A 27,621-nucleotide genomic window follows, 5' to 3' on the forward strand; every position below is an offset into this window, starting at 1 on the left:
ACACGTATTGCTTTGCACAACGGTCTACAGTGTAGACTATACATGTTCCTACATATATACATACATATGTATACATATTCATACACCTTCATGCTCCAAATACAATAAATGAAGGCGAAATGGCATTCATTTGTAATGAGACAACACTAATCTGATATTTAAGTTAAAGGGCGTGATGTGTTTTGCGTCGTCTAAGTGCGAGTTTACAACTGCTTGCATTAACACCTTTCACCTGAAAGCCGGCCTAGCCACACATACATACATACACACATGCACACACATCAACCCAGCTGTGAAAGGAATTCTTAGCAAATTATGTTAGGAGTGATATGAAATGATAGCAGAACTAGTTAGACGTACGTAGCGTACTAGTTGTGTGCAGAGTGAGCAAAGTTTACAACAGCGCGCCAGTCGTTCTTTGTTTTCGCTGTTTGGCGCCAATTTAATTCCAAGTGTATCCAGGTCCCTCTCCACCTGGTCTTTCCAACATAGATCTTCCTCTTCTTCTGCTTCCCACGGCGAGTACTGCGTCGAATACTCTCAGGGCTTGAGTGTTTCTTACATGCGGACGATATGACCTAGCCAGCATAGCCGCTGCCTCTTACACCTCATCGCCCATATTCGCCGTTGCCAATGCACAAAGAACCTCTCTTGAAACACACCGACTCCTCAGATGTTGCCATCGTCCATGCTTCTGCACCATATAGCAGGAAGGTGAAGATGAGTGACTTATAGAGTTTGATCTTTGTTCCTCGAAAGAGGACTTTACTTCTTAATTTCCTACTCAGTCCGAAGTAGCACCTTTTGGCAACAGTTATTCTGCGTTCGATCTCGAGGCTGACATTGTTGTTGGTGTTTATACTTGCTCCAAGATAGACGAAATTACCTACGAATTCGAAGTCATGACAACAGTGACGTGGGAGCCAAGTCGCGACTGTTTTTTGATGGCAGGCGATGTTTCGTATTACCCTTGTACACTACCAGACCCATTAACTTCGCTTTCTTATGCAGTCTGGAGAAAACAGAACTAACAGCTGTACACTTTTATAGAAGATTATACCTTCTCTATTCAGCTTACTCGATAGGGAGTCGCCTTGTCTGAAACCTCGTTTGATATCGAACGGCTCGGACAGGTCCTTCCCGATCCTGACGGAGTTTTTGGTACTGCTCAACTTCAGTTTAAAAGGCCGTATTAGTTTTGTGGGGATATATGAGTCTTATACTAGTCCAAAATACAACAAAAAACGATTTGCCTTCTGACCTAAGAAAAACTAATTTAAGTAAAAAAGAGAAAAGTAAGAAATAAACGAGGAGTAAATGACCAATAAAACACAGTACAAGTGTCCACAGACAGATAATGAAATGCACTCTTATACTATCAATTCGCACAACAGATTATACACTTGGTTAAATACAAAAGTATGTATGTATGTATGCAGTAGTAGCCTCAATAAGAATGTGCTGTCGTTATAAGTAACATTGGATTAAGTGGAAAAAATGGGATAACTCACTGATGTATGTACATCGTTACACAAAAATAGGTGAGCCACCCCGCCCAAGCATTGAATCGGCTGGCGTAACACGTGCACACTCAAAGGTGTCAAACCTTTTTGTCAAGTACCTAGGTATTAGGGAATCATAAATCAGTTGTTTGTTATGATAAAGGCTGTTGGGTTTGAGACAAATGAGGAATATAACCTCATATTTTCGAGCGTTGCATGTTTAAAAAGAATTTGTATGCGAACAATTCCAAAGTGCCACTTAAACAAATTTATTTGTTTTGGATGCATGATGCCTAATTGGGCTATTTATCTGGAGTGCTGTAAGAGGAAGGCAATACGATTCAAATTTTGCGATCACTCATTCGATAAAAACTAATTGTGTGTGTATTTATAAAATATGTATATTTCTACTTAGTATAAATATTTTTGAAAATCCTAATTCTAACAAAATCACAAGGAAACAGGGTTCAAGAACAGCAATTAATTTTATTTAAAATCTATGCAACAGAGCAACATGCGTTCTGCAACATGTTTATGAAGTACTTATTGCGCAACATGTATATAACACCATCAGCACAGCGGTGCAACTAAACATTCAATCTATACATGCTGCTGAGCAACCAAATTTACAACTATAAAGCCGATATTGGCTTTAAGGTAAAAAAAAATAATATTTTTAATGAAAATAAATATATAAAATATCTCTTTTCACATTAAATTATATTAATAATTTTTACTATGTATTGCAATTTAATGTACTGCATACACACTGCTGCATGATTCCAAAGTATTATAAACACCCTGTTCCAAAAACCTTGGCAACCATAATAGCAACAAAGAACATAAGCCTACTGTCAGCTGCTCAGCTGTCATTTTCAGTTAAAATTTTGTTGTGTCTGGTTTCCTAGAACGGAAAGTTGCAAAATATTAAGTTATTTTTATACTTTTATAAAAAAGTTAACAAACAAAATAAACCGCAACTAAAATTAGCGTAAACAGCAGCAATGGCAGATCTTAAGAATGACGTTGATAGCGATTTGGATCAGAACTACTCCTTGAGCAGTAATGCGGATCCGAAAAATATGCAGGAATTGACAATATATGTGAGTAATTGGTATAATTTATTAATAATAGTGTTGAATCATATACTTTCAACACATATGCTATTATTTGGTGATATGTAAGATAAAAGTTATCTGTTACCGTGTTTGAAGCGCGTATTATATTTTGCATGAATGCTTTGTATAGGATAACCGCCACTCCCATTTTTTGCTAATGTACACAAATCTCTTAGCAACAACGCCAACGTTGCTGCAACTAGGAAAATTTGTACATATATATATATATATTTGAATAATACATCTGAGCATATGAAATACAATTTTTGAAATATTACTATATCACGCATTACTTTAACAATTTCTTATCCTAAATTTCTATTTTAGGTACAAAACCTGCTACAAAATGTACAAGACAAATTCCAAACAATGTCGGATCAAATAATCACACGCATCGATGATATGGGCAATAGAATAGATGATTTGGAGAAAAGCATTGCGGATTTGATGAATCAAGCCGGCGTTGAAGGCCCAGAAAAGTAAAACAAACAAATTTTGGTGCGGCATGTTAGCATAGATACACATATGTCCATGAAACGTACATTTAAACATTGCTCATTAATTGACAATTAGTCACTGGAACACAAATATTTATATGTATTCCAAACAAAACCATGTATTAATGCACATACATACATATACACCGGCATAGAAGTCGATCTCCACAAATACGCACGAAAAGCAACATTCAATGCTGATAAGAATTGGCTGAAACAAAACTCAAAACGTTTAATTAAGTTCATTATCTTAAATAAGTAAATGAAAAAATAATAATAATATAAAGGTAAGATTTTAAAACTTTTGTTACAAATCAAATGAAAACAATTATTGAGCACGTTAACAACAGAAATGTGCTGTAACAATTTAGAATTTAGTTGATTGTCATTGTATATTTGAAATTAGTTTACTTTGCTTAGTTTAAATTTTCATTGGTCTTTGGAAAACTTGGAATAATAAAAGCATTAATTTTAAACCTAACAAACACCGTGGAGTGCCTCACTATATATGAAGATATATAGTCAAAACTGCAGCATTAAGAACAAGAACTTAGTCAAAGGTAACATTTTAAAAACGTTATTATGCGGAAGTGTTTATTAAGGATAAGCATACATAAAATATGTTGGTATAAACATGTCTTGTTTGTATAATCAATATGAATTGGTTGTGTTACATTAATTATTAATAGGTTTTTGTATATTCATTTCTTCGATTCAACAATTGTCACTAAGCGACTACTTGGACCTTCCAGTGTCATTGTCACGTTACTAGGGTTACCTTTTAGCTGATGTTCCTTAACGCCAAAATGTGGTGCTGATGCACGTTTTTGCAATGTTGGTATGCCAACGCCACTTTTAGCAGCGAAAGGCTTGTGTAGACTTTGTGACTTGCCGACCTGATCGAAAGGTAAAATTAATTATTTTATGTTTGTACTAAAAATTTTATCCTTTTGTGTTAAAATAAGTTAAACTGTTTTACTTTGAACTTTTTGTACACGCATGCATATTGTACTAGAAACAACCGATTGAAAATTTTGTCAATTAAAAATCTAAATTATGTACTCAATTCCAATACAGCTCAAAACTAATTGGATTTTCCATGCAATTGTCGTTGCGTTCTTACGTGCGCTGAGGAGATAGCGCGAAATGGCTGTTTTGTTTGTTCCTTGGTTTTTTTCTCATCCATTTTATTTGCAAGCGTTGTTGGTTTCGCAGCCGAAATACTCTCTGTGGGCTCATCATCATCGGAAGCAGTGCCCGAGTGCTCCTCCTCGTCATTTGTATTATCACCCAATGCCTCTAAATCTTCCTACAGCAAAAATATAATATACATAGTACAAATTATTACATTTACTAAAATTAACTAATATACCTCATCATCATCATCTTCATCTTCATAGTCTTCCTCATCGTCATCTCTCGTGTTGTCGCGCTCATCATCAGTTTTGCTCGTTAAACTTTTATTGCTACGCGAAATTTTTTTAGTATGTTTCAAGGGACTCAAAAGTGTATCGTGATCTAAGCTATCCATCGATTGGGACCGCATACCCTTCTTTAGCGCCTGCTTTCGTCCAGTAGGTTCGCCATTAGTTTTCATAAATTTTTGAAATTCGTTAAAATCACCCTTTTCATCAATATTCGAGACATCATAATAACTGGCCGAAAGAACTTCCAAAGTCTTTGTATGGTACTTGAGACTAATCAGTATAAAATCGGTTAGTAAAGACCGTATCTCTGACAGTTTTCGCTTTTCAAAGGTATTGATGATCTCATCTATTTCTTTGTTGGAGCGGTTCACTTCCAATTTGGCTTTCAGCAATTCTGAATCAGCAGCCGTCTAGTAAGGTGAATATTACAACAATACAGCAATATATACATATATATATATGTATATTATATGATTAATATAACATATTTTTTTGGTACTAACATTATTTGCTGTAAATTTCGATTTGATTTCAATTAATTGCTGTTGCTTCAAAACCTCCTTGTCACGTGCAATTGTTGCTGCGCGCAAATTATCGCGTGTGGTTTTACAAAGATTTTCGAATTGACTCAACTCATTGACTATCTGCAAGTATTTCAAGTTCGCATTCATTTGAAAGTGATAATATTTGAAATAAATTTAATTTTTCACGATTTTCACCTTCATTTCCAAACGATGCACCAGCAAATCCATATAATCCGCTTGTACAGTTAAAGAAGTGGTAATGGAGTTCAGGCCATCACTCATGCTATAATTGATCTTCTCCTCTTCTGCAAAATTCTGCACTTTGTGCCCCAAATCGTCGAAGGCATTGCGGCACCTAAAAAAACATGTCAATGTGTATAGATGTATGTATGTATATTTGATCTTGTATGCACAAGTCTATTTTGAATAGAAATTTAAATAGGCGTCCAATGCGTTAATTACTTTGCTATTTTTCTGGTGCAAGCTGCAAAGGAAGCACACATTTCCAATAAATGTTTCTCCGTCAAATTGATGCGCTCATTCATTATTTTGATGCGATCATCTTTCGTGCTGAGAAAATGCAGTTTTCCACGTCGAAACATTGTGCTTTATTTGGTGTAATTAATGCTCAATATATTTTTCTAATAGCTCGAAAGTTTCTTGTTTACTTTTGATTTGTTTTGTGTTGTCATTTTTGAAATCAACTTGAAACCATAGCAACAACGGCGTTGATAAAAACCAGAAGAAAACGTACAGCGCCATCTGTGTCATAAAATAAATACACTGAGAAAAATATTTAAACTTTTTTTTACCGTGTAATGATGGCGTTGAATGAGCTGAAAATGGAAATCTTGCTCATAATTTCAATCAAACATGTATGCACATTACTTAAGCATAACTTTTAAATATTACAAATAAAAGTCGTAAAATCAAAAATAAAAATGCGTTTTTATTTCAAACAAGCTGCAAAAGAATCGTCATTAAATTCCCTTTAATTTGATACCAAAATCGTGCAAATCGGTTGAACGGTGCAGAAGTTGCGCTAAATTAACGAAAACAAAAAAAATAGCATGCGATATTTTTTATTTCTCCCCTGCGACATTTTTCTCGCAAGGAAAAATTGTGCCAGACGCTTTTAGCGAAATCCCACATATGCACCAGGCACCCAGCATGGGCAGCAGCACGATATCGGAAGTTAAAAGTGCAGGATCGAAGGGCCGAAAAATGTTGCATACCCCCAAGGCGCTAGCTGAAAGGAAGTGTATGCACTACAGGATGACTCATGTGGGAAAATAATTTGTGCAAAATGTCGCACACAGGTGGCGCTGGATATCGCGAAAAGCAAATTGTGGTGACGAAAAATGTTGCATACCGCCAAGGCGCTACTTTAAAAGGAAGTGTGTGCGTGCAGGATGACTCATAAGCAGAAATATTCTCCGTGGTATGTCGCACGCAGGTGGCGCAGTAAAAAATAAATTGCCGCACCGAAAAATGTTGCATACGCCCCAGGCGGAAGTGTGTGGACGCAGGATGACTCATGTGGAAAAATATTTTCCGTGAATGTCGCACATAGGTGGCGCTGTGTATCGCAAAGAAATAAATGCTGCGTAAAAATCGAAGCAAATTCACCTGAAGTACTAGGCGCCCATAACCATGAAGTAGGGGTGTCGCCCAACTAAAAACTCAAATAACTCCGCCATTTATGAACCGATTTAGAAGAATGAGGTGTCGTTGGAAAGCTTATCGCTTGTAGATTTTGATTTTCTTATTTCCGTTGTAAAACGTATTACCATAAAAATGTTATTCGCAAAAATTTAGCACCAAGCCATGGTTTTGATGTATATTAGGGTATTATGCAGTGGTTTGGCACCAAATTAGTTGGTAAATTATACTACTATAACAAATCGATAAAACTGTATCCAACTTATAACTATAAAACCCACATATTCATGAAAAAAATAAATTTGCAACTAAACAGTTGTTTATATATAATTAATGAAGAATATAGAGTATAACATTAACGGTAAGGTGTAAAATATATAAATTTGATATGTTGTAGTAAAATAATTATAATAATTACTACATGCATGGTTAGATGTGACTTAAAGTCTTTCTCTCCCCATGAAGTAATACTTTATGAGGAGGTTCCGTGTTAGAGATATGAGTAGCAGTTTAAAGTTCCGCACTGCGGCTTTCGATGCTTCTTCTTACTATAAAAAAACTTCTTATAGGCATGTTGCTCTTTCGTTAACGTTGGGTTAACTACTAGATTTGCCTAGTAAAATACGAAAATTATTTTATATTTTTTTATTGATTTTATTTTTATACTTTTGCAAAGGTGATTTATACATAACATAATAATAATAATATAATAATAATAAACGTGTAGTATACGTAAGTATGTATATTGTAGATACATTAAATGTACGAGTAAGTGAAAACAAATATTACTTAAATAAGTTAATCTAAACACAAGTTTTATAAACTTTTGCTGCTTAATGCAAAAAATAATATATAGTACATAATTTAATTTTTTTGTCGACAAACTGACAACTCAAACTGCGTTTTTAGAGTTTTGTTTTTGAACTTTTTTTGTGTTATTGTAATTTTTTTTGTATTTCTGTATTTACTTTTTCAGTTTCCGTCGTGTAATGGTCATTTCGTTTACTTAAAGTAAAAAAAAATCTTTTTATTAAAATAAACTTTTTTTTAAATAAATTTACAATAATATAATAAGTTTTTTTTAAGTGTAGTTGTATAAAAATACGGAAAATTTAACAAAGCCATAAGCGTTTAAACAATTATTAATAATATCGTAAGCATACACATATGTATGTTTATGTATGTATTTTATGCGAATCCATAGCGAAATGAATAAATAGTTTTTTAACGATAAGTTTGCATAATGCGTTTTAGGTACACATAGGAAAAGCATAGATAAAGCGTAAATTTCATACCAAAGTTAATAAAAGTAAACAAAATATATATTAGAATACACACTACAACAATGTCAGTGTGTATGGATGGATTCTGGCAAACGTGTGCTAGTTTTAGGCTTAACGATTTTTATTTTCTTTTTTTTTATATTTGGTTGCTTATTTTGCAACTCGCTTGTTTGCCTTCACTAATCTCATTTAAATAATAATAATAATAATATTTCACTTCGTTCGTTTTGTTTTGCAGTTTTTTCCATTTAGTTTTTTTTTCTTTTCTTTTTTTAGCCAAAAGGAATTTACTTCAATGAAATTTGGTTTAGCACCAATTGGGGACACTTGCTGCTTTCGTTTAGTTTCATTTTCCAACAACAACTGCGCCACACATATTAACATAAATACCAACGACAACAACATTTATCGATTTTTAACTACTAAAAAATTACTATAAGTTTTGGAAAATAAAGTAAATGTTGCGTTTAGCAAAAACTAACTATGGTAATGCCTGTTTGGGAATGTTTTCGATGTGATTTGCGAAATTAATCGTGCTTCAGTACTTGTTTTTGTCAATTTTGCGACCAACCAACATGCGCACGCTGGAGAGATTTGTGCGCATGCGCGCATGTGTGCGCTAAAGGGTGACGTTATATTGACTTTGTTGTTGTTTTGTTTTACGAAAAAGCAAATGCGCGCAGTTTTGACACAGCCGCTGTGTTTTGGGAGATGCGGTCATGCAAAAATGTGCGCGTTTGTCAGTTTTCAATAAATTAGTTTGGGTCATGGATTTTGAATTTTTTCGATTTTGAAAGTTGTTCGTGCAATTTTCTTTATGTGGCTTTGAGAAAATTTAAATTTTTGGAGAGTTTTTTTGTAATTCTTTCAGGATTTCGGTTTTCTACTTGTTTGTTGTTGTTGTTTGGCATTTTCGTTATGTTATGTTTTGCCGTGCTTGCGCCATGTCGTGCGTCAAGCAAAAATGTTCCACGAAATTCGCTTAGCACACGGCATGCTTGTTGTTGTTTGTTGTTATTTTGCGTCAGCCAAATAGTCCTTTTTCGTGTACGGAAAATATCAAAAATTTGTTTTACTATAATTTTTCGTGTTCTATGTGCGTATCGTAATTTGTTTTTTGTTTTTGTTGTAAGTTTTTGTTTTTATGTCAAGCTTAAATACTAAAATTTCACATAAGTTGCTGCACTTTGTTGTGCTTGCTTTAACTTGTTATTATAACCGCTTTTATAACCAATATTATAACCGTTATTATAACCGTTATGCTAGCTTTTCTTACATTTTTTGTTTTATTTTTTTTGTTTTTGTATTACACTAGATTCATTATTCATTCGCCGTCATTTTGTTTAACTTACTGTTTTCCAAAACTTCGGTTTCGTTTCGTCAATTATTCCAAAGCGCTATCTAATGCCTATCAAAATGTACAAACTACCTGGGAAACTTCGTACGGCAAGTATTTGAATTCATTATGTTGCACTAAGTGCTGTACAAATTTATAGCAATCAGTATTTGTTTATAGTTTATTGTACATACAATTACAAGCAAGGCATATACACGACTTTATGCTTATTTTTTTTCTTCCTTTCTTTTCTTATTTTTCTTTCTTGTGCAATTTCACGCAAGCGTACAAAACACTCCCCTTCTTTTGCTTAATTTTCCAACTGCAACTTTTCTTTTTAACACTGTACAATCTTGTACACAATTCCTACACATTTACAAATCTCACTTTTCTTACATACACATATATTATATATATGTATATATTTATATATATTATTTATATTCGTTTTTCTTATATACTACTGTTTGTTCGTTTAATTTAATTGTTTTTTCTGTGTGTGTTTGTTTTGGTTTGCGACAACCACCCACTATTACGTCGGTGGCGGTCCATTCGGGTATGACAACATCGGTTCTAGGCTGCGCGCAAACGAGTTCGAGAACATGCAGGTGTAGTCTTCACCGTGGGGCACAAGTGTGGCAACACCCAACAACAGCAACATGAGCGCTTGTATGGGCAGCGAGGCACGTGCAACCCGTCCGAGGAAGCGTGCACCGCGCGCAAGTACGGTGGTGTTGATGGCATCGCCATCGACAGCATCGGCATCGGTGCCGGTGGTGCCGCTATTGCAAAGAAATAGTTATACAAATGCGTTAGAGAAATATAAAAAGCAACAAGGTACAAGAAATTAGGCATAAATAGTCAACAAAAATGTATATATGTATACATAGACGCTTACAGACTACTTTTTGAAACTAAAACTACTCAGCAGCAGTGCAGGAGAGATGTGGGGCGAGCGGAAACAATTTCTGCTGAGTTCGAACTATGTTTCGATGCTCTGAAAACAATTTTTGCAGATTTTTTCTACAAAAAAAAAATCACTACAAACATCCTCGTTCGCCAGTTTTCTCTCTGCGGCACTGCTCCGCCGAAGTATGAATATGACTCGGCGCTTGAAGCGCTTTTTTAAGTTGGTACAGCATAAAAAAGCTTGATTTTGACATAACAAAGAAGTTGGTTTTAAAATATTGAAATGAAATATTAAAAACTCTTACACGATATTACACGAACTCAAGTTCTATTTATATTTCATTTGAATAATAAATAATTTCATAATAATCTTTGTTATACATTGGACCGAGTACCCGATTCCTATGCCAAATATAAACGCGATCAGTCAGGCAGTTTGTTAACTGCAGCTAAAAATATCTAACAAAGAATTTTACTCTAATTTTGTATTTCGGAATATTTGAGAATGTTGGAGGCTCGCGCTGATTCAGTTTTATCAAAAACACAAAGCCTTCTAATATGATCGAGAGATCGTTAATGACATGCTTCGTTCTGGACAACTTTCGACATCTTCAAATGATGAAAAAATTAAAAAAAAAATCATTAGCCAACTGTTAGAGAGATGGTAAGAGGCCTCGACATCCCTCCCCAGTCCGTTTGAATAATTTTAGTGGATATTTTTGGTTTTTTGGTATGAAACGCGTTCTTGCTCGACTCAATTTTTTTTAAGAGAGTACGCTTGTGACGAAATTTAAAGCCAAAAACGCAATGAATACCATCGATCAACCATTGTATTCCCCAGATTTATCTATGTGTGATTTTTTCTTGTTCCTCAAACCGAACTTGTCGCTTCGTGGAACCCGTTTTCCTTCGATCGAAGAGATAAAACAAAATTCGCTGAAGGAGTTGGACTGGAAAAATCGTTGGCATAAGTGTATTGGATCAGGTGGGGATTACTTTGAAGGTGGGTAAGTAAATATTGATGAATAATTAAATATTTTGCGTTTTATTAACAATTTCCGGGATCATTTTTGTCACGTAGTATATTATTATTTTTCTTTATTATTTTTATATCTTAGTTACTGAACTAAAATTTCTGCTTTTCTCATATCAAAATCAAGCATTTCTTGTTGCGCGCTCCCAAGTCCACTGGCAAGTAAGCGTATTTAAGAAATATAGTGCGTTTGTGCGTGTAGAAATTTTAAGACAATAATAATAATAATTAAAAAAAAAAAATAATGAAAATATAATATTAATTATATATTGCCAGTGGACGTAGCTGCCGAGACTTACTACTTTAGTACAAAATAACCAAACATGCAATTTTGTTTTTTTTTTACTTGTACTTAATTGAAATCTCAAACTATTGAAATTTGAAAATAAATGTTTTGAAAACGAATAAAATGCATTTCGAAACTTATAAAAACTATTTTACGATCTAATAATATTTACTTTGCATTATCAGTGTATGGTGCGGCTGCCTGCATGGAAGAAGATGTAGAGGGTAATGTAGTTTGATCCAAAAGCTGTTTTGCAATAAAAACATAAAACGAAAAAGGAAATAAAGGGTAAAACAAATAAATTAATAACCAACGTATACACTGAGTAATTAAACTCACAAATGAAATTATAAAATTACTAATAACTATTAACTTTAAGCATTTCTGCGACTAAATAAATTTTTGAAATATTTTAAAAAATTTTCAAATCCAATTTTTTTTTAGTTTTCTTTTTAATTTCTTTTTTAATTTTTTTTTTTAATTTTGTTATACGTTTTTGTTGTTTTTTAATTATAATTTTGATACACGTTTGCTCAATTTCATATCCAATCAGGTTTGGTGCTTAAGAAAAATATTTTTTTTTTTGTAATTTGAAAGTCAAATAAAATAAATTGTTACTGACACATTACACTAGTAAAAAAGTTAAGTAAACATTTTTTGTTTTGTAATTTTGTTTTTAATTTTTTTCTCCTCCTGCACTTAGCTTACCTCATTCGACAACATATGCAGCGACACGCCCATATTATCACCATCATAGCCGAGCACCGCGCCCAACTTCACGATGTAGATGCCGGACAGGCGTCGCAACGATTGTAAACGCAAGCGCAGATCGGTCAGCCTGGAAAGGGTTCTTCGATTTAATGCGAATGTTAGTGAACTTACGAGATAATCAATTGGATGAAGTGTTAGAATGGGCGGACGAAAAGTTTCGAGTTTTAAACAAAAAAGTGCAAAAAACCAAATACGCAACCAAAAGAACGCCAACAAGAACAATAAGAAAGCGTTCATTCCAATTTTGTTTCGGAAAATTTGGTGTTTTTGTTAAGCAAAAAATATATAGTATTTGTTCAACAAAATTATATAACATATGTATTATATATAGTATATATGTATGTACGCATATATGTATGTAGGCATAATAGGTAAAGAGAATCAAAGAGTAATAATGTCAATAAACTAAATTGTAAAGTAGTATGGTAAAAGCTAAGATAACAATGGATTATATACCGTAATAAAATGTAGAGAACAAAATGTGTGAAGTAGCATAAAACTAACGAAATACACATGTATTTTTTTTTATAAGACACTATTTTAATAGTATGGACATAACGTCATGTTTTACATGATGGATTAAATCTTTTTTTTATTTTATAAGCCCCAAGTGCACTGGAAGTTATTGTTATGAAAGCTTTCAAGTAGTACAAATATGAAATAACTATTTATATAATATTGGCACACATATGAAATATTCAAGGTTGTAGAAAATATATATCAACAATTTAGTTGCTAAGCTCGACATGAAAAATGTTACCCAACTTTTATTTTTATGAAACCAAAATCAACTTTCACTGTTGCCCAACTTTTATTTTTATGAAACCAAAATCAACTTTCACTGTACAAAAGTCATAATTTAAAGCGCATAAAGGTATATAATGCAGCTAAATAAGAAAAACAATTATTTAACGCTTACAGCTCTTTTAATAAATTAGAAAATGTTTCTGAAAAAGGTTACCAAGCTTTAAGCTCTTTTCCTAAAAAAGAAAATTTAATCTTTAAAGCTAAAAATAGAGAAAATGTGACATTGGAAGATCTTTACAAATTCTTTTATGTCATTTTGAATAAAGCTTTCACTGATGAAAGCTTCAACATGAAAGTAAGTATTACTTTTCAAAAAAGCAAACTTCAACACGTATTTCTTACATATGTATAATGTATTAAATTTTGTTATATTCTTAAAAAATATCATATTTCACATGTGTGCTCTCCTTAGCTCTAAAATCCCTTTATATAGTTTTTATATAATGTTTATTACGCAAAACTTGAACAAAATTTTGGTTAGGAAAAAGCCCCAAAACTACAAAAAGTGTTAGTATAATTTCGAATTCCGAACACATAGATATTTTTTTTTAATTCAAACAAAGCACTTTGACACGATGAGGTATGTGGTTTAAAAGTTATGGATATAAAAGTTATAAAACTAAGTAATAATGCATAACTTGCATTGTTGTTACGAAAAATACGACAATTACTAAAATTTTTTCAAGTGGTCTACAAAGCAAGTTTAGATGTTCTACAAAGCAATTTCGGGTATTCTACAAGGCAAGTTTAGGAAAGCAAAAATCTACTCTACAACTACAACTGCTACATAAAATACTGTTAACATTCATCTCAGCCCATTCTTAGCAACGATATTTATTAATAATGGTTTCTCAACTCGGTTTTCCCAAGCGAAAGCCAAGTATATGCTCTTTTAGCTTTTATATTTCTCCTTTGTGTTTTTTGTTTTTGTTTTTCACAAACTATTATTTTCTGCCCACTTTCAAACGTATCGCAAGTCCTTACACAACAGTTTTGTTTCGAACAAACCCCCTACTTTAATCGTTCCGCCCTGCGGCTTGGCGCATACGCCCGCTTACCTTGCATAGGTGTGTGATGACTCGGCGCTCGTTTCGTCCACGGACTTCAACAGCTGGTCGGCAGCATCTTGCAAGCTCACAACACGCGGTTCGCAACGTTCCAATTCGGCGCGCAACTCTTTGAATTTACGGAATTTCGCCTCCAACACACTACGCTCCTCAGTCAAATCCACCGGTTCCGATGACTTGATATTCTGTTCGGTTTGCTGCAACCATGCGCACAGTTCATCGATTATCTGATGGAATTCGCTATTGCCCATGAGTGCTGTTTGTAAGAGACCCTGCCATTTGGCAGCAACCATACAAACAGCATTCCAGCGTTGATTATCGGCTTCGAGGCGATCGCGCAATTGACGCGCCTTGTCCGTGTCCAATGTGTGTGTGGCCAAATGATCGCCGACTACATTCAGGCTCATCACAATCGATTTGTGACTCTCGAGATCGAGCAGGAATTCGCGATGATCTTGCACTACATCCTCGAGCAGTTCAATATTCGACGGCGGTGTGGTTTGAGCCTTCTGCGTGCCTTCGGCAAATTGCAGCCATTGCTCGAGACGCCAAAGATCGTTGTCGATCTGCTGCCAATTGCGTTGTGTACAAAGCGGGCACGTCAGGCGTCCGACCTCACTGTTTCATAGAGAGAGAGAGAGAGAGTGAGAACACAGAGCGTTAGTGGATTTTTGTTGAGTTCAAATGCTTGTCATTTATGGGGAGTATGAAGTATAAGCATATGCAGTACACCGAAGGCAAATTTACTTAAATTTACAGTTATGTTGCTATGTATGTACAATTAAATTTACAGTGTAATGGCACTTACTGTGGACAGGTCAATTTGTATGCAGCGGGAAGCGCACTTCTGTTAAACATTTTTTATGGAAATGCGTTTGCGAATTGGACACATAGCGTTTTGAGAGCGTGACATGAAGCATGTATAAGGCGTGTGTTAATTTGTTTTTTTTTTTTATTGCAAAGTTTTAGTTTACACAAGTATGTGTATGTGTGTGGAGCGTAAATAAACAAGAAAATAGAGAATAATAATATGAGTATCCCAACACCAAAGCAAAAAATAGTTATTCACATTAACACTTAATACATCGCATTTACTTGGCCGTCACTTACCTAGCTTTTTGATCTTGCTGTTGGCGCGTCTTCCATTGCGACAGCAATGTTTCGAAACGCAGCGCCAGCTCTGCCACTGTCTCCACTTGCGCCTCGTCGGCGCTCGCCTGGCATTCGCTCAACAACAGCTGGCTTAAATGCTTAACCAGTTCGGTGGACGATTGTGCATTGCCAATCAGCTTGGACATCTTTTGCGGACCCGGTTTGCGTGTCTTGTCGCAAATGGTGCGCTTCAGCTCATCGAGATTCGTTTGGCATTCCTTGATCGCTGTCTCCAGCTCCATGATGTAGGCATCTTTGGCGGTGATCGAGGTTTCGCGTTGCATTTGCGCCTTGCGCAGCTTGCGTTGTGACAAAGTGTTCACTTGCACGCCGGCATCGGCTTCGGATGCGTGTGTCGCAGTGATGGCTGCCTCTGCAACAGCGCCGGCCACACCGGTAGCGGCGGCGGCCGCCTTGGCGAGCCATTCGGTTTTGATTGTGACTATGCGCGTTTGTAACTCACGCCAAATGGTGGTGTATTGCGTGATGAGCGTTATGATGCGCGTCAGTTCGTCTTGTTTCGCCTTATTTTTGGTTTCGGCCGCCAATTTGTCAGCGCTTTCCACTTTTTCGCCAGCTTGTTTCAGCTTGCCTTCCAAGTTTTCGATACGTTTCACAGCAGCTTGTGCTTCGGCGGGTGTGCTTGGCTGTTGTTTCTGCAAACGGTCCAGTTCACTTTGTATGCCGGTCAACGCATTTATAGCCTCCTGTTGTGCCTTCTCGAAATCGCGTCGCAATTTGACATCTTTGTCAATGACATCGATAACGGCATGACAACGTGGTCCGAGTTGACGCCACTTCGCCAACATTACTTTCGTAGGCATGGTAAGACTCTGTATATTCTCGGGATCAACACCTGCGCTCATCATCAGTTTGGCATAAGTTTGCGCCAATTGGTTGAGTGGCGCCTCTTGTGCTTCTAGTTCACGCAGCTTAGTTTCGACAACTTTTTGGCGTGCAGCCGCTTCCTCCTTCGACAACGTAGAAAGGTCGCGTTCGTAGTTAGCAATGTCTGTCTCCTGTTTGCTTAGCCATGTTTTGTACTCAGTGGTGAATTTGATCAATTGTTGCAACAAATTCCATGTTGTAAGTATGCGTTGCTTACGTTCGGCGGATTGCTGACAAACATTCTTCCAGCGTTTCTCGAGATTCTGCGCAGATACACCAAGATTCGAGGTATTCACATGCGAGCGCCAGGTATCCGCGTCATTTAGCAGCATTTCAACCAAATTCAACACTTCACCAACATTGCTGCTATGATTCTCAATGGAGCGTTGTATCTTTTCATGCTCTTTGAGTTTCGCATCTATAACCGGTGGTGTGTACGAGTCGAAAGTGAGTGGTTTATCCAATTCGGTCTCCACTTCGAACATCCAGGCACGTATTAAGGCAATGCGTTCCTCCAGGCGCAGCAGTGTCATCTTCAAATCGCCAATCTTGTTAGCGCGCTGCTTGCTCAGGTACTTCAGCCGTTCCCAACGATCGATTAGCATATCTGATTTCTCTTGCACCTCATGACGTATGGCCTCTGCATTGCGCGAATTGTCTGTGTAGAGTGAGATAAGCTCGCGTCCCGTAGATAACAGCCATTCGCGGTCCTTTTCGCGCAGTTGCAGCTCAGCGGTGATTTGTTTATCCAGCTGACGTGCTGCGTCTTCGGGGTTCGCAATAGCTGAAATATCTGAATCACGCTCAACGCGGTGTTCCAGACCACTCAACCAGTGCGCCAAACGCTCGTAGCGTGTATTGAAGAGCGCATGCAAAGACAAGCGCTCCTCGATGATGTTTATCAAAGTCGTGAGTTGGTATTCGAGATCAGCGTGCTGCTGCCAGTGCAGCCAAATCTTCTGTCTTATGGCCTTCATATCGTGCGGGCTAATACATTCCTTGAGTTCCTCTTGTGTGACATTGAGCGCTTCAAGATCTTGCGTGAGCGTCGAGAGATGTACTTGCTGCGCACGCAGTTTACTCAGACAATCCTGTATATCACTGGCACTGGTGGGTAACAGCGCATTTGTTTTGTTTACCAGCTGTTGCACTTTGTCGAACTCGGTATCTAGCTGAGCGGTACGTTGCTCGTAAGCGCCTGCCAGCTGTGAGATTTTCAACAGGAAGCTATTCCATGTTTCGAGTGCGGCCTTCAAGTTGTTAATGCGTTGTGCCACACTTGACTGTTCCATGCGTATGGAGGTGGCGAGCGCATCATCGCAGAACCGCAACAAACCAGTTTGCTGCTCCTTCAACTGCGTCAACATTGCTTCTCCGGCTGGCAACTGTTGTAGTAACTCATCCAGCCGCTGCTTGAGACGTGGCACGCGCTTTAGGTGTATGTAACGCAGTTGCAAGCGTGTGCGCTCCTTCTCGCGTTCCTTCAACCACTCGAGCAGCGCCGCCAAATCAGCGCGATACGTGTTCCAAGCAGTCATGCGCGCCTCCAGCTCATTATTGCGTTGCATAATACGCGACAGCGTCTCGTTATGCATGTTCGTCAACACTTTGAATTGTTCAGCGAGTGCCGGTTCGAGTTGTTGTTCGGCTTCCGTGTGTGTGGCGAGCACATTTTGCTGTGAGATAAGCAGATTTTGATGTATCTCACACAGATGCTGCTGCTCCTTGAGACTTGTGTAGTCTTCAGGTATGTTGCAGGCGAGGAATTGTTGCACGTGCTGCAAGTATTGACGCCACAACTTCAATGCCTCAGCGCTGTTCTGACTGCGCAGCAAACGTGTGGAGAGGCGATGATACTCTTGGAAGGTATCTTGGAATATCTTCTGCCATAACTCCAGCACCTCGATGATGGTGTTATCATCATCGGTCAAATTTCCACGTTCAGTCGTCGTATTCTCAATATTTCGTTCACGCAGCTGTTTCAGCTCTTCCTCGGTACGAGCCAGTGTTTGCAAGTGGGTGCGCAATGCCGTTAGCTGCTCCTCGCTAGGCACACCAGTGGCGGTGACCTGCGCTTGGCGATCGACGTCCTGTAAATGGCGAAGCATTTAGTTTTCGTTTTAATTTAATTTTGCGAAAAGTAAGTATTAAAAATGCTAATGTTTATCGAAATGATTGGCGCGCACACGAAATGCGCTCAGCCACTTCGGCGTCTGAATGCGAATGGTGTCTAAATGGCAGTAATACATTGCCACATTGTTTGTGCCACATTTGGTTGTAATTGCCGTAGCCTGCCTGCATTATTAAATTGGCAGTTGCATGCATTACAAACACATCAATTACCTGCGATTACAAATACAGCCACAAATATTGAGCTAGCATGTGAGTTAGTGAAGTCTGTGGCATTAGACTCCCTACAGCGCTTCGATATCCACCCACCTACACTGTGCTTCTACAGTATCAACAAATTATACGCAAATTTGTGGCATATATTTCCTTTCAATTACATATGTATTTGCTTATACATATACAGCGTTTGACTTACATTGTTTTAACTCATATAAGCAATTTGGAAGACTTTAGAAGAAGGTAATTGCAAAAAAGTTTAACTTCCTCTAATTTGATAATGACTTCACCGCAAAGCAGCACGCGTTTGTGGCGGCATTTCAAAGTCAAAATAAAACCAGGCGAACAACAGTTTTATACACTCCCACCTGGTGAGCAGTATACGAACATATATGATTGCATATAGGTACACACACACATTTGAGTTTGCGTGTCTATAAAATGCTTCTAATGCTGCCACACTCAATTGGCAAATTAAAGGACCTGCCTGTGTGCTGAGAAACCAAATCAAATGTACGAGATGTGTTCAGGAAATAACGAAATCTTGAAATTTAAAATTTCGCGGGTTTGGAGATTGATATATTGAGATATGTATATGCCCCTGAAGTGCATTCAAATCTTCAGCTTACTTTGTCTGTAGCAGCCGCTGAGGTAAGAAGTTTGAGAAGTGTTTTAATGATTGGAAGAAGCACTGGTATAAGTACATAATATCGAATGGGGACAGTTTGGATGGCCACTTTTCTAAAGCATATACTAAAGTTGTACTAAATTTTTTACCACAAACTTATTTATGTAATTGTTGTTTATTTCAAATAACTTGCAAAGAATTATACAAAAAAAATTTAGCAAAAAGATTTTAGTACTTAAAGATTTTTCTTTGAAATACTAAACTAAAATTTTTAATGATTTAATATCAACTAGATAAGCTACATTTTTCGAACTAACTTGTTTATGTCGTACTTGTTTATTAAAAAAAACTTTTCAAAAAATTACTTTAAAAAATTTACTACATACGAATTTTAGTACTAAAACATGTTCCATAAAAAATTTATTAAAAAAAAAATTTGGTACAACAGACTCTTAGTACTAAACTATTTTCCGTTAAAACACTAAAATAAATTTTGCAAAGTATTTTGAAAAAAAGAATTGACGTTGTGTGAATGTACTAAATGTTTTTGAACAAACTTTTCTTCATATTTTGCTTGTTGTAAGAAAGTTGTAAGTAAATATTGCCTCAAATAAATTTAGTACATTCGATTTTTAGAACTAAACTATTTTCCGCTAAAATACTACAATAAATTTTACAAAAGATTTTTGAAAAATCAATGAATTGTGGATGTACTAAATTTTTGGTGGTTTTGTAAGAAAATTGTGCGTAATTACAACAGTTTAGTTCAACCGATTTTTTGTACTAAAAATTTTTCCTTTAAAATACAAAAAAAAATATTCCGAAGAGTTTTGAAAAAAGAATACTAGACGTGCTCTGGTTGTACTAAGTTTGTACATTTGTTCTAAATTTTTTATAACAAGCTTTTTTGTATATTCTTATTTATTGTAAGAAAGCTGTAAGTCATTAAAATAATAAAAAAAAATTTAGTACAACCGATTTTTAGTACTAAAATAGTTTAGGTTATAGTACTAAACAAATTTTTCCAATATGTTTTGATAAATTATACCTTTTGCATATGCCACAACTATGTACAAAACAAATATTACAAACAAAAAATGTACGTTTGCTTGTAAATATGTGTTGCTGCCAGACAAAACCCATAAAGTGCCATTTTAGAAAACGTGTTGGCCTGTTTTTCACACAGTTTCGCATACACTTAATACCACTAAAATTAGCAGCACAACACTACATACTAATACAAATACATGTTTGCTTATTCATATATGTATGTAGCTGTTGTTGTACACGATATGGGTGTGTGCGCCATTCGTGTTGAAACTTGCTAATAAATTAATGAAATCAATCTGCTACAAAAACATGGAAGAGGCAACACTGGAGATTTATGATATCTACAAGCGCCATCTAAAGTATTTAATTCTATTAAGGAATTAATGAACTTGAAAGCGACGCTGTGGCATATAAACATACGCACACACAGACACACGCGCAGATTTGGCCATTTGGCGCCAACGGTGGGAGACGCGATTTGGCATGGGAACTGGCATACTGTGATTGAGTGCATGCGTAGTTGCAATTACAAACAGATTATGTGCAGCGCTGAGTTGTACATAAGTACTCTATGTACTCGTATACATATATATGTGTGGATATTTCAGCTTATATATGTGTGTATATATTTCCGTATAAAGAGTGAGTTATATTGTTGGAAAAGTCATTGCAACTCACCTTCTGTACATTGTTCAAGTACGCTTTTGTTTGCTGTACATTCTCGTCGATGGCCTTGCGTTCTTTATCCTTGGCTTCGGCCACATTGGCCAATGTGGTAATGGCCTCCTTGCAGTCTTGCAAACGTTGGCCTAACGCATCCAATTCGCCTTGCATGAGGCCGGAGGCATCCAAACCAATATCGGCGGCTATTTTCGTAACGATATCGCGCAGCTCCGACAAACGATCCGTTTGCGAGTTCAAATTATCCTGGCAGATCTGGGTGGGAGTAGCAAATGAAAATTATGTCAAATAATGGTCATAAATTTGGATTATGTAAAAATTAAAATCATTAAATTAATATCGAAATTTTTATTTTCTAAAAATATTTTCCAAAAAAGTTGCTAAAATACATACTATATATATACACCTGCATTGCATTTAAATATCGCGGCCTTACTTTCGTGTCTTAGAAAATAAAATATTTAGCGCACAAGTCACTTTTCATTTATAATGCTTCCAAGCATGCAGCGACTGTTACTGGCGCATATTTCTATTTCCCATTACAATATTCTAACACTGGTGTATGTATAATAGAATGAATACATATATTTGCTAATATGTCTCTCTATGTAGCTCTTCGGCGACCGCTTCTTTAATTTATGCTGCCAACTTCTAAATTTGTGCCACTACTGTCGCCTTGCATTTACGTGCCTCTAATGGCTACTACGCGCGTACATTGACTTTTCCGTTCACTTCCACTAGCCATACAGACTTCCAAACACATATGCACATACCTGTGTATATATGTATGTATATGTATCTAGAATATGAGTGCTTGTTGTTGTTGTATATGTCTAAGAGTAAACATGTGCAGTAAATAAATGTGTCACTAAATTTTTTACTCTGCACACACACAATATATACGGAAATGCAATAATCAGCCAAATGGTCAACCGTGCGTATGAGTGAACTGTGTTGCGGCACACAGATAATCAATAAAAAGGACACATTATTGATTGCGTGACACTAAAATTTTATACAAAAATGCATATATGAGCGAGTATCTAGTTGCATATATGTACATATTAGGGTGGGTCAAAAGCAAACGAAATAATTTCAAAGGAAAAAATGTTCCCTTAGGTTTACAAAAAAATCGTAAATAATCGTATCGTATCGTATAAAATGGACTATAGACCATTCAATTTCCTTCAAAATCTATGAAACGATATATTTTTCAAGCAGTTGGAAGTGAGTTTGGAATTATTCTAATTGATAATATGAATAAAAAACCGTATGGCGATGGACAGTATGATCAACAGCTCATGTTTGGAGCAACTTTCTTAGAAGTGTTTAAGAACCTATTTTTCACAGTATCAAGCGCAATTAAAATATTCGTGTCTTTTTTAACCACCCATACCATATGTGTATGTATGTATATATGTTTGTACATAATATGTTTATATGCGTATATAATATCTATATATGCACAAACACATAAGTATCTATTGTTAACTTTAGTCTTTATATTTGGCTAACAACTCATATTTCAATTATTGATTATATTATTATGATATGTACTGAACACTGCAATGATTTTTCAAAGCAACATAGTCAAAATACATAACAAGTGTTGCACGAGGAATCACAGCTTTGAATATATACTCACAAAGGGTACAAAATATGTATGTGCCTAACTAATTAAAAAACCACTGAAATATCGAAAATTGTATATTTGAAAAATTCAGGTTATCAACAGTTATTCTGTGACATATGGTGTTGCATATAGAAGCTTACACGAACTAATGCTGGTAAGCTGAAAGTGTCTTATGACAACATAACAATTTAAAAGTGACACAAGTATCCAAAATTATCCCAAAATCTACCTGAATATGTAAGCATACTGCTGCGCAAACATTTGACCGGAAAATAAGCTGGTTGTTTTTCCGTTTTCCGTTTCTTGTTTTTGCTCATAAGTATGTACAGTTTATGTTATTATGATATCATAATGATCTCATACTTGTGCAATATGATACAATAAAGATCTACATAAATAGCATATTACTACTTCAAAGCAAATACAATGCCGGTCCATATAAGTTTGCGCCAGCATACGTAAAGCAACAACTATGTGGTTATGTATGTATATCAATAAGCCAGCTTATCGCTGTTTGCGACATTGAGTTGGGATTTGTAAAATTCCAACATTGTCAACCGATAATTTGTCAGCATATTCCAAGCACAGCTACGTAAGATTATGTTGGTGTGTATACATTTTTAGGCCGCAGCATAACTTGTGTCAAATTTTGGTGATAAAGAAACATATCAAGTAGTACGTGGAATTACTTCGAGCAAACACGCCAAAAATTTTGTTGTTTAATATTTTTATTATACCCTTAACAGATTAATTAATACTGAACCATAGGAATCAAGTGCTAGTATGGAAAACTTTTTCATTTGAAGAGATATGTATTTTCAAGAAATTTGACATTGATTATTCTCTAAATCACCCATGAAACCACCGAAGAAATTGTTCGGATCGGATCACTAAAGCATATAGCTGCCATACAAACTGATTAAATTAAGTTCTTGTAAGGAATATTTCACATTTGTGAAAGGTTTCACAGCTTCGATGCAACTAAAGCGAATATTGTTTTTATTCTTGCTTGTTTTTTATTGCTACAGCAAATACTGACATCCATAACTTTTACTTTTTACAAAAACAAAAATAATAAAATAACTAAATATGCGATAAGCTCATTGCGGTTTTCGAAAGAACATTAACTCTTGCCTTGCTTACGCAGAATTATATATATACATGTATGTATATATTTGCTTATGTATTAAAATTCTTTTGCTAACTGATTTACATACAAGCACACATATTTACTTATAGCTGACTAAAAAAAATCGCTGATAAGCTTGAAATATGCAAACATATTTCCCTTCTTTCTGTCAACACTGAAGTATTAATCAGCCCATTTCACTTGCTTACCACGCTTGTAAGCAATAAAAATGCAACTCTACAAAGTGGCTTCAATGAAAAAGCTAATAAAATTGTGTTCTGTTGGAATACGATGAATATTGAAAGCATTATTCGCGCCAAAAAATTTGGCATCAATTTTCGTACGACTTTTTACAGACCTACATATATATACAACATAATAATATATGAAACTATATATAAACATCTCATTGCCATTTAAATACAAATTAACAGTCATATAAATTTATAAATGAATTTTTTATAAACAAAAAACTTCTCAAATCTTCAATATCTGCTATGATTTTGTACAACTCATTAAGTCTACATACATATCTGCTAGGGTGGGTCAAAAATTAAATTTTTTTCGTTTAATACGCTGAAAAATAAGTTCGTAGACACTCTCCACTTCCAAACTGTTATTGCTCTTCATTCAAAAGCTTAATATAGCCTATTTCTCTCTAATTAAAGTAAAAAAGAAAACATGAGTGCGCCTTAATCATAACCTTCAATATTTTGTTTTTAATGAGCTCAACAAATGAGATGTGTGTGCCATAGGCCCGCATAATCAACAAACTTGAACCGTTGAACTTTATACCAGAAATGATTTGTAAAACGCACTGAAAATTTAAAATTTACGCCCACAATCAGTACCGCAGTGACCAAAGGCCTATTTACAAACTAAATTTCGAACAACTATCACATAAATTCAGGTCACTTTCCTAGTAATATGAGCTAATTGGTCGACTAATTTACATAAGCGTATAAGCACGCTGTAATTAAGTTCTACATGTTTTAGCAATCAATTATGCCCTTTGGCGCACAACAACAAAAGCCTAATTAAAAAAGAGCATAAATTAATTGAGACCAAATTGGGCACATATTGTAGCGGTCAGTTTTTTTTTTGTGGTAGGCTTAAATTTTAATTTTTACTTAAAACAATGCGACTCATCTAGCCGACAGCAGCTTAGTTATAATACTCTTACACGTTACGAAAAACACATAATAAAAAATAGTAAAGAAATAAAAACAAAACAAGATAAATATGCGTTACATTTTTCAGTGTATTACCTAACTGATTACATTTTATTATCGCTATGACTTTAATCCCCATTTTGAAACAATGCTAGGCATTTAAATCTACATTTTTAATTCTCAAAGGCGTTCAAATATTTTTTGTAGCAATAGTGACTAGAACTAGTCCCTAAGTTGGATTAGAGATACCAGTCAAAAATTTTGCAAACGTCATTTCCTTCCCAAGAAGCTACTAATTTGCCAGAACGACAGATATCGGAGCACTTACTCTAGCATTAATCTAAGTTTTTCGAAATTTGAACTATTTTTTCAACATAATGAGATTACCCTACCACTCAATCTACTAGCAATAAATAAGCATATGCTAACGTTTAGAGAAAGTGAACAGAAATTTAGCTTTTGCACGACAAAAAAAAATATTGAGAACGATCGCAATGCACAAAATTTATTTATAAGAGAAATAATTATTTTTTTTAAATAAAAAAAAAATTTTGAATTGCTAGTGTCAACTAATCTAACCATATTTTTTTTATAGAACTTGCTGCTTCCTTAATAAATATTTTTATTTTTTTTTGATAAAACTTGTTTCTTTTTTAATAAAAAAAACTAAAAAATTCTTTATAAATAAAAAAAATTATTTTCCTTTTTGATAGAAATTGTTTCTTTTTTAATAATTAAAACTATATTATTTGATAAAAAATATCTCTTAAAAACAACCAAAAATCAAAAAATTTCTATCTTTGAATACTATTTAAATTTTTAATTTTGATAAAAATTGCTTCATTTTAAATAATAAAAAAAAAAAATATTATTATTTTATAAGAAATGTGAAAAAATAAATAAATCAAGAAATCCTATTTTGAATATTTTTTAATAAAAATTGATTTTTCAATAATTTTTGTTTTTTATTTTTGGATAAAACTTGCTTCTTGCTTTAAACAAAAAAGAAAATGCTTTCTTCGCCTAATATAACTATTTTCCCACATATTCTGATATATTAAATATTTCTTTGCATTTACTCCACCTTCATATTTTTATGAATTATCACACTATTTCAACAAAAAAAAATAAAAATAAATAAATTTTAATAGAATTAATTACCTTAGCACTTTGCAGCGTCTCCCGCGGCTGTTCCAAACTCTGCACCGTATCCATTTGCTGTTCTACGTAATTGCGTATGGCCGCCGAGGCGTTGCGATATTTCTCCCAAAGCTCGACAGCGCGTTGATAACGCGTACACAATTGTAGCAAATTATCCGACGTATCATTCCAAGCTACAACCGCATCCTGCACAGCCGACTCGATCTGTTCGACAATTTGCACATCGCATGTTTCGATAAGAGGCTTAGCCGATGTTTTTAAGTCATCCAAGAGTGTTTCACGATTTTGCAAATCACCAGCAAGACCCTTTTGTCAATACAACGAAACAGTTAAAAAACAAAAACAAAGCGAAAACGTATGTTAAAACACTGGTAAACACAATTGAGATATTATATATAAGTATATGTATTTAATATCTGTTATATTCTAATTTTATATTATGGAGATATGCATTATTTGTGGTAAGCTCTTACTTAATACTTAGTACACAGCTGGCGGGCAAAAGCACTTGCTCAACTAAATACACATGTAGTATTGTATATGCTTTAAAAATTTTAAGCTTAGATTATTTTATAATTTTATTTTTATTTCCGCCGGTTGAGAATTCAAATATATGCTCCTTGGCATTAACAAAAAAACAAATTTATAATTCCAACTATTGATCCGCGCGTAGCAAACGCCGTCGTTTGCGCACCCGTTCGCGTCGAAAGCTTACCACGTACTAAAAAGTAATCAACACAAAAGAGTCACCGAAAAAAAGTAATACAAAAACAAAAGCAAATGGCAACAAAAAAAATATTGAAAAGTAAAGAAGTGAAGTATAAAAACAAATACAACTGAAAACACATGAGCGTCTTGTGGCTGCCACTTTGCTTAGCCCACTGGCACGCAGCGTTGTCCCTTACGACTGCGGCACACCACAACTTCACTCTCTAAAGCGCTTCTAATGGCGGACCCAAATTCTTTGCACACACGCGCACACATATGTACGTGCAAACATATAGTGCATGTACGCATACAAACATACGTACACACGGCTCTTTATTTGGGCGCACTGCTATACTTTACAAAGCGCACGTGTGAATAACGGACACACACTTCGCGCCGGCAGCTTGTGAGTAGTTAAAGCAAATCATTTTCACTTCATTTACCATTTCGGACATGGCTAATTATATGCACAATTGTCTTATGTGCCTTAAAAATAACGCAAGCCAATCGAATTTGGTATGTGAAGAGTTGACTTCTGACACCTATTTATACGCACGTTATTTTCTTTTTAACGGAAGTATTGTGAAACTGCACCGGAATACTTGTAATTGGCTAAAGTCAACATTGAAGATGGCGCGCACTTGCCTTTATGAGCATTTAAAGGGCTTGAGGAGTAGTTGACGAAATAGTTTTGAGACGTAGAAGCACGAAATCGTTTAGAAAGTTTTGAAAATAGAAATATTTTGGCACTTCGTAAAGCTTCAGAAATTTATACGACAAAATTGGACGCTCGTACAGGCAGCGAATGATAAATTTCCGCTCACTATTCATTTCTACACTATTCAACAACA

At 35.3% G+C, this 27,621-nt stretch overlaps 3 protein-coding genes across 11 annotated transcripts in view; 1 reads left to right on the top strand and 2 right to left on the bottom strand.

The window, feature by feature from the left end:
- Positions 1-2,388: 2,388 nt before the first annotated feature.
- Positions 2,389-3,282, top strand: LOC120769147 (heat shock factor-binding protein 1). Its single transcript, XM_040096022.1, has 2 exons — positions 2,389-2,605; positions 2,948-3,282. The coding sequence occupies exons 1-2, from the start codon at positions 2,507-2,509 to the stop codon at positions 3,101-3,103; spliced, it is 255 nt and encodes an 84-aa protein (XP_039951956.1). The 5' UTR covers positions 2,389-2,506; the 3' UTR covers positions 3,104-3,282.
- A 389-nt stretch (positions 3,283-3,671) lies between these two features.
- Positions 3,672-5,932, bottom strand: LOC120769146 (protein FAM92A). Of its 2 annotated transcripts, XM_040096020.1 has the most exons (6): positions 5,531-5,932; positions 5,264-5,423; positions 5,048-5,188; positions 4,490-4,954; positions 4,241-4,426; positions 3,672-4,013 (listed from the first exon to the last, which is right to left on the bottom strand). In XM_040096020.1, exons 1-6 carry the CDS (start codon positions 5,668-5,670, stop codon positions 3,819-3,821), a joined length of 1,287 nt encoding a protein of 428 aa, XP_039951954.1. In that variant the 5' UTR covers positions 5,671-5,932; the 3' UTR covers positions 3,672-3,818. The 2 variants fall into 2 exon arrangements, with proteins under 2 accessions (XP_039951954.1, XP_039951955.1); XM_040096021.1 differs by having other exon boundaries at positions 3,922-4,426.
- Positions 5,933-9,787: 3,855 nt separating this feature from the next.
- The window catches only part of LOC120767370 (nesprin-1), a 200,442-nt gene continuing 182,608 nt past the window's right edge, over positions 9,788-27,621 (bottom strand). For 5 of the 8 annotated variants that reach the window (XM_040093344.1, XM_040093346.1, XM_040093343.1 and 2 more), the window contains 8 exons: positions 26,063-26,368; positions 20,965-21,222; positions 15,333-18,352; positions 15,031-15,069; positions 14,214-14,840; positions 12,286-12,427; positions 11,750-11,823; positions 9,882-10,131 (listed from right to left, as the gene is read on the bottom strand). In XM_040093344.1, coding sequence (XP_039949278.1) covers positions 9,882-10,131; positions 11,750-11,823; positions 12,286-12,427; positions 14,214-14,840; positions 15,031-15,069; positions 15,333-18,352; positions 20,965-21,222; positions 26,063-26,368 — 4,716 coding nt within the window. Of the gene's footprint in view, positions 10,132-11,749; positions 11,824-12,285; positions 12,428-14,213; positions 14,841-15,030; positions 15,070-15,332; positions 18,353-20,964; positions 21,223-26,062; positions 26,369-27,621 lie in introns of all 8 variants that reach the window. The other 3 variants (XM_040093349.1, XM_040093342.1, XM_040093348.1) reach the window with 3 other exon arrangements.

This window comes from Bactrocera tryoni, chromosome 2 (genome assembly GCF_016617805.1).
Source record: "Bactrocera tryoni isolate S06 chromosome 2, CSIRO_BtryS06_freeze2, whole genome shotgun sequence".
Taxonomy (NCBI): Eukaryota; Metazoa; Arthropoda; class Insecta; order Diptera; family Tephritidae; genus Bactrocera; species Bactrocera tryoni.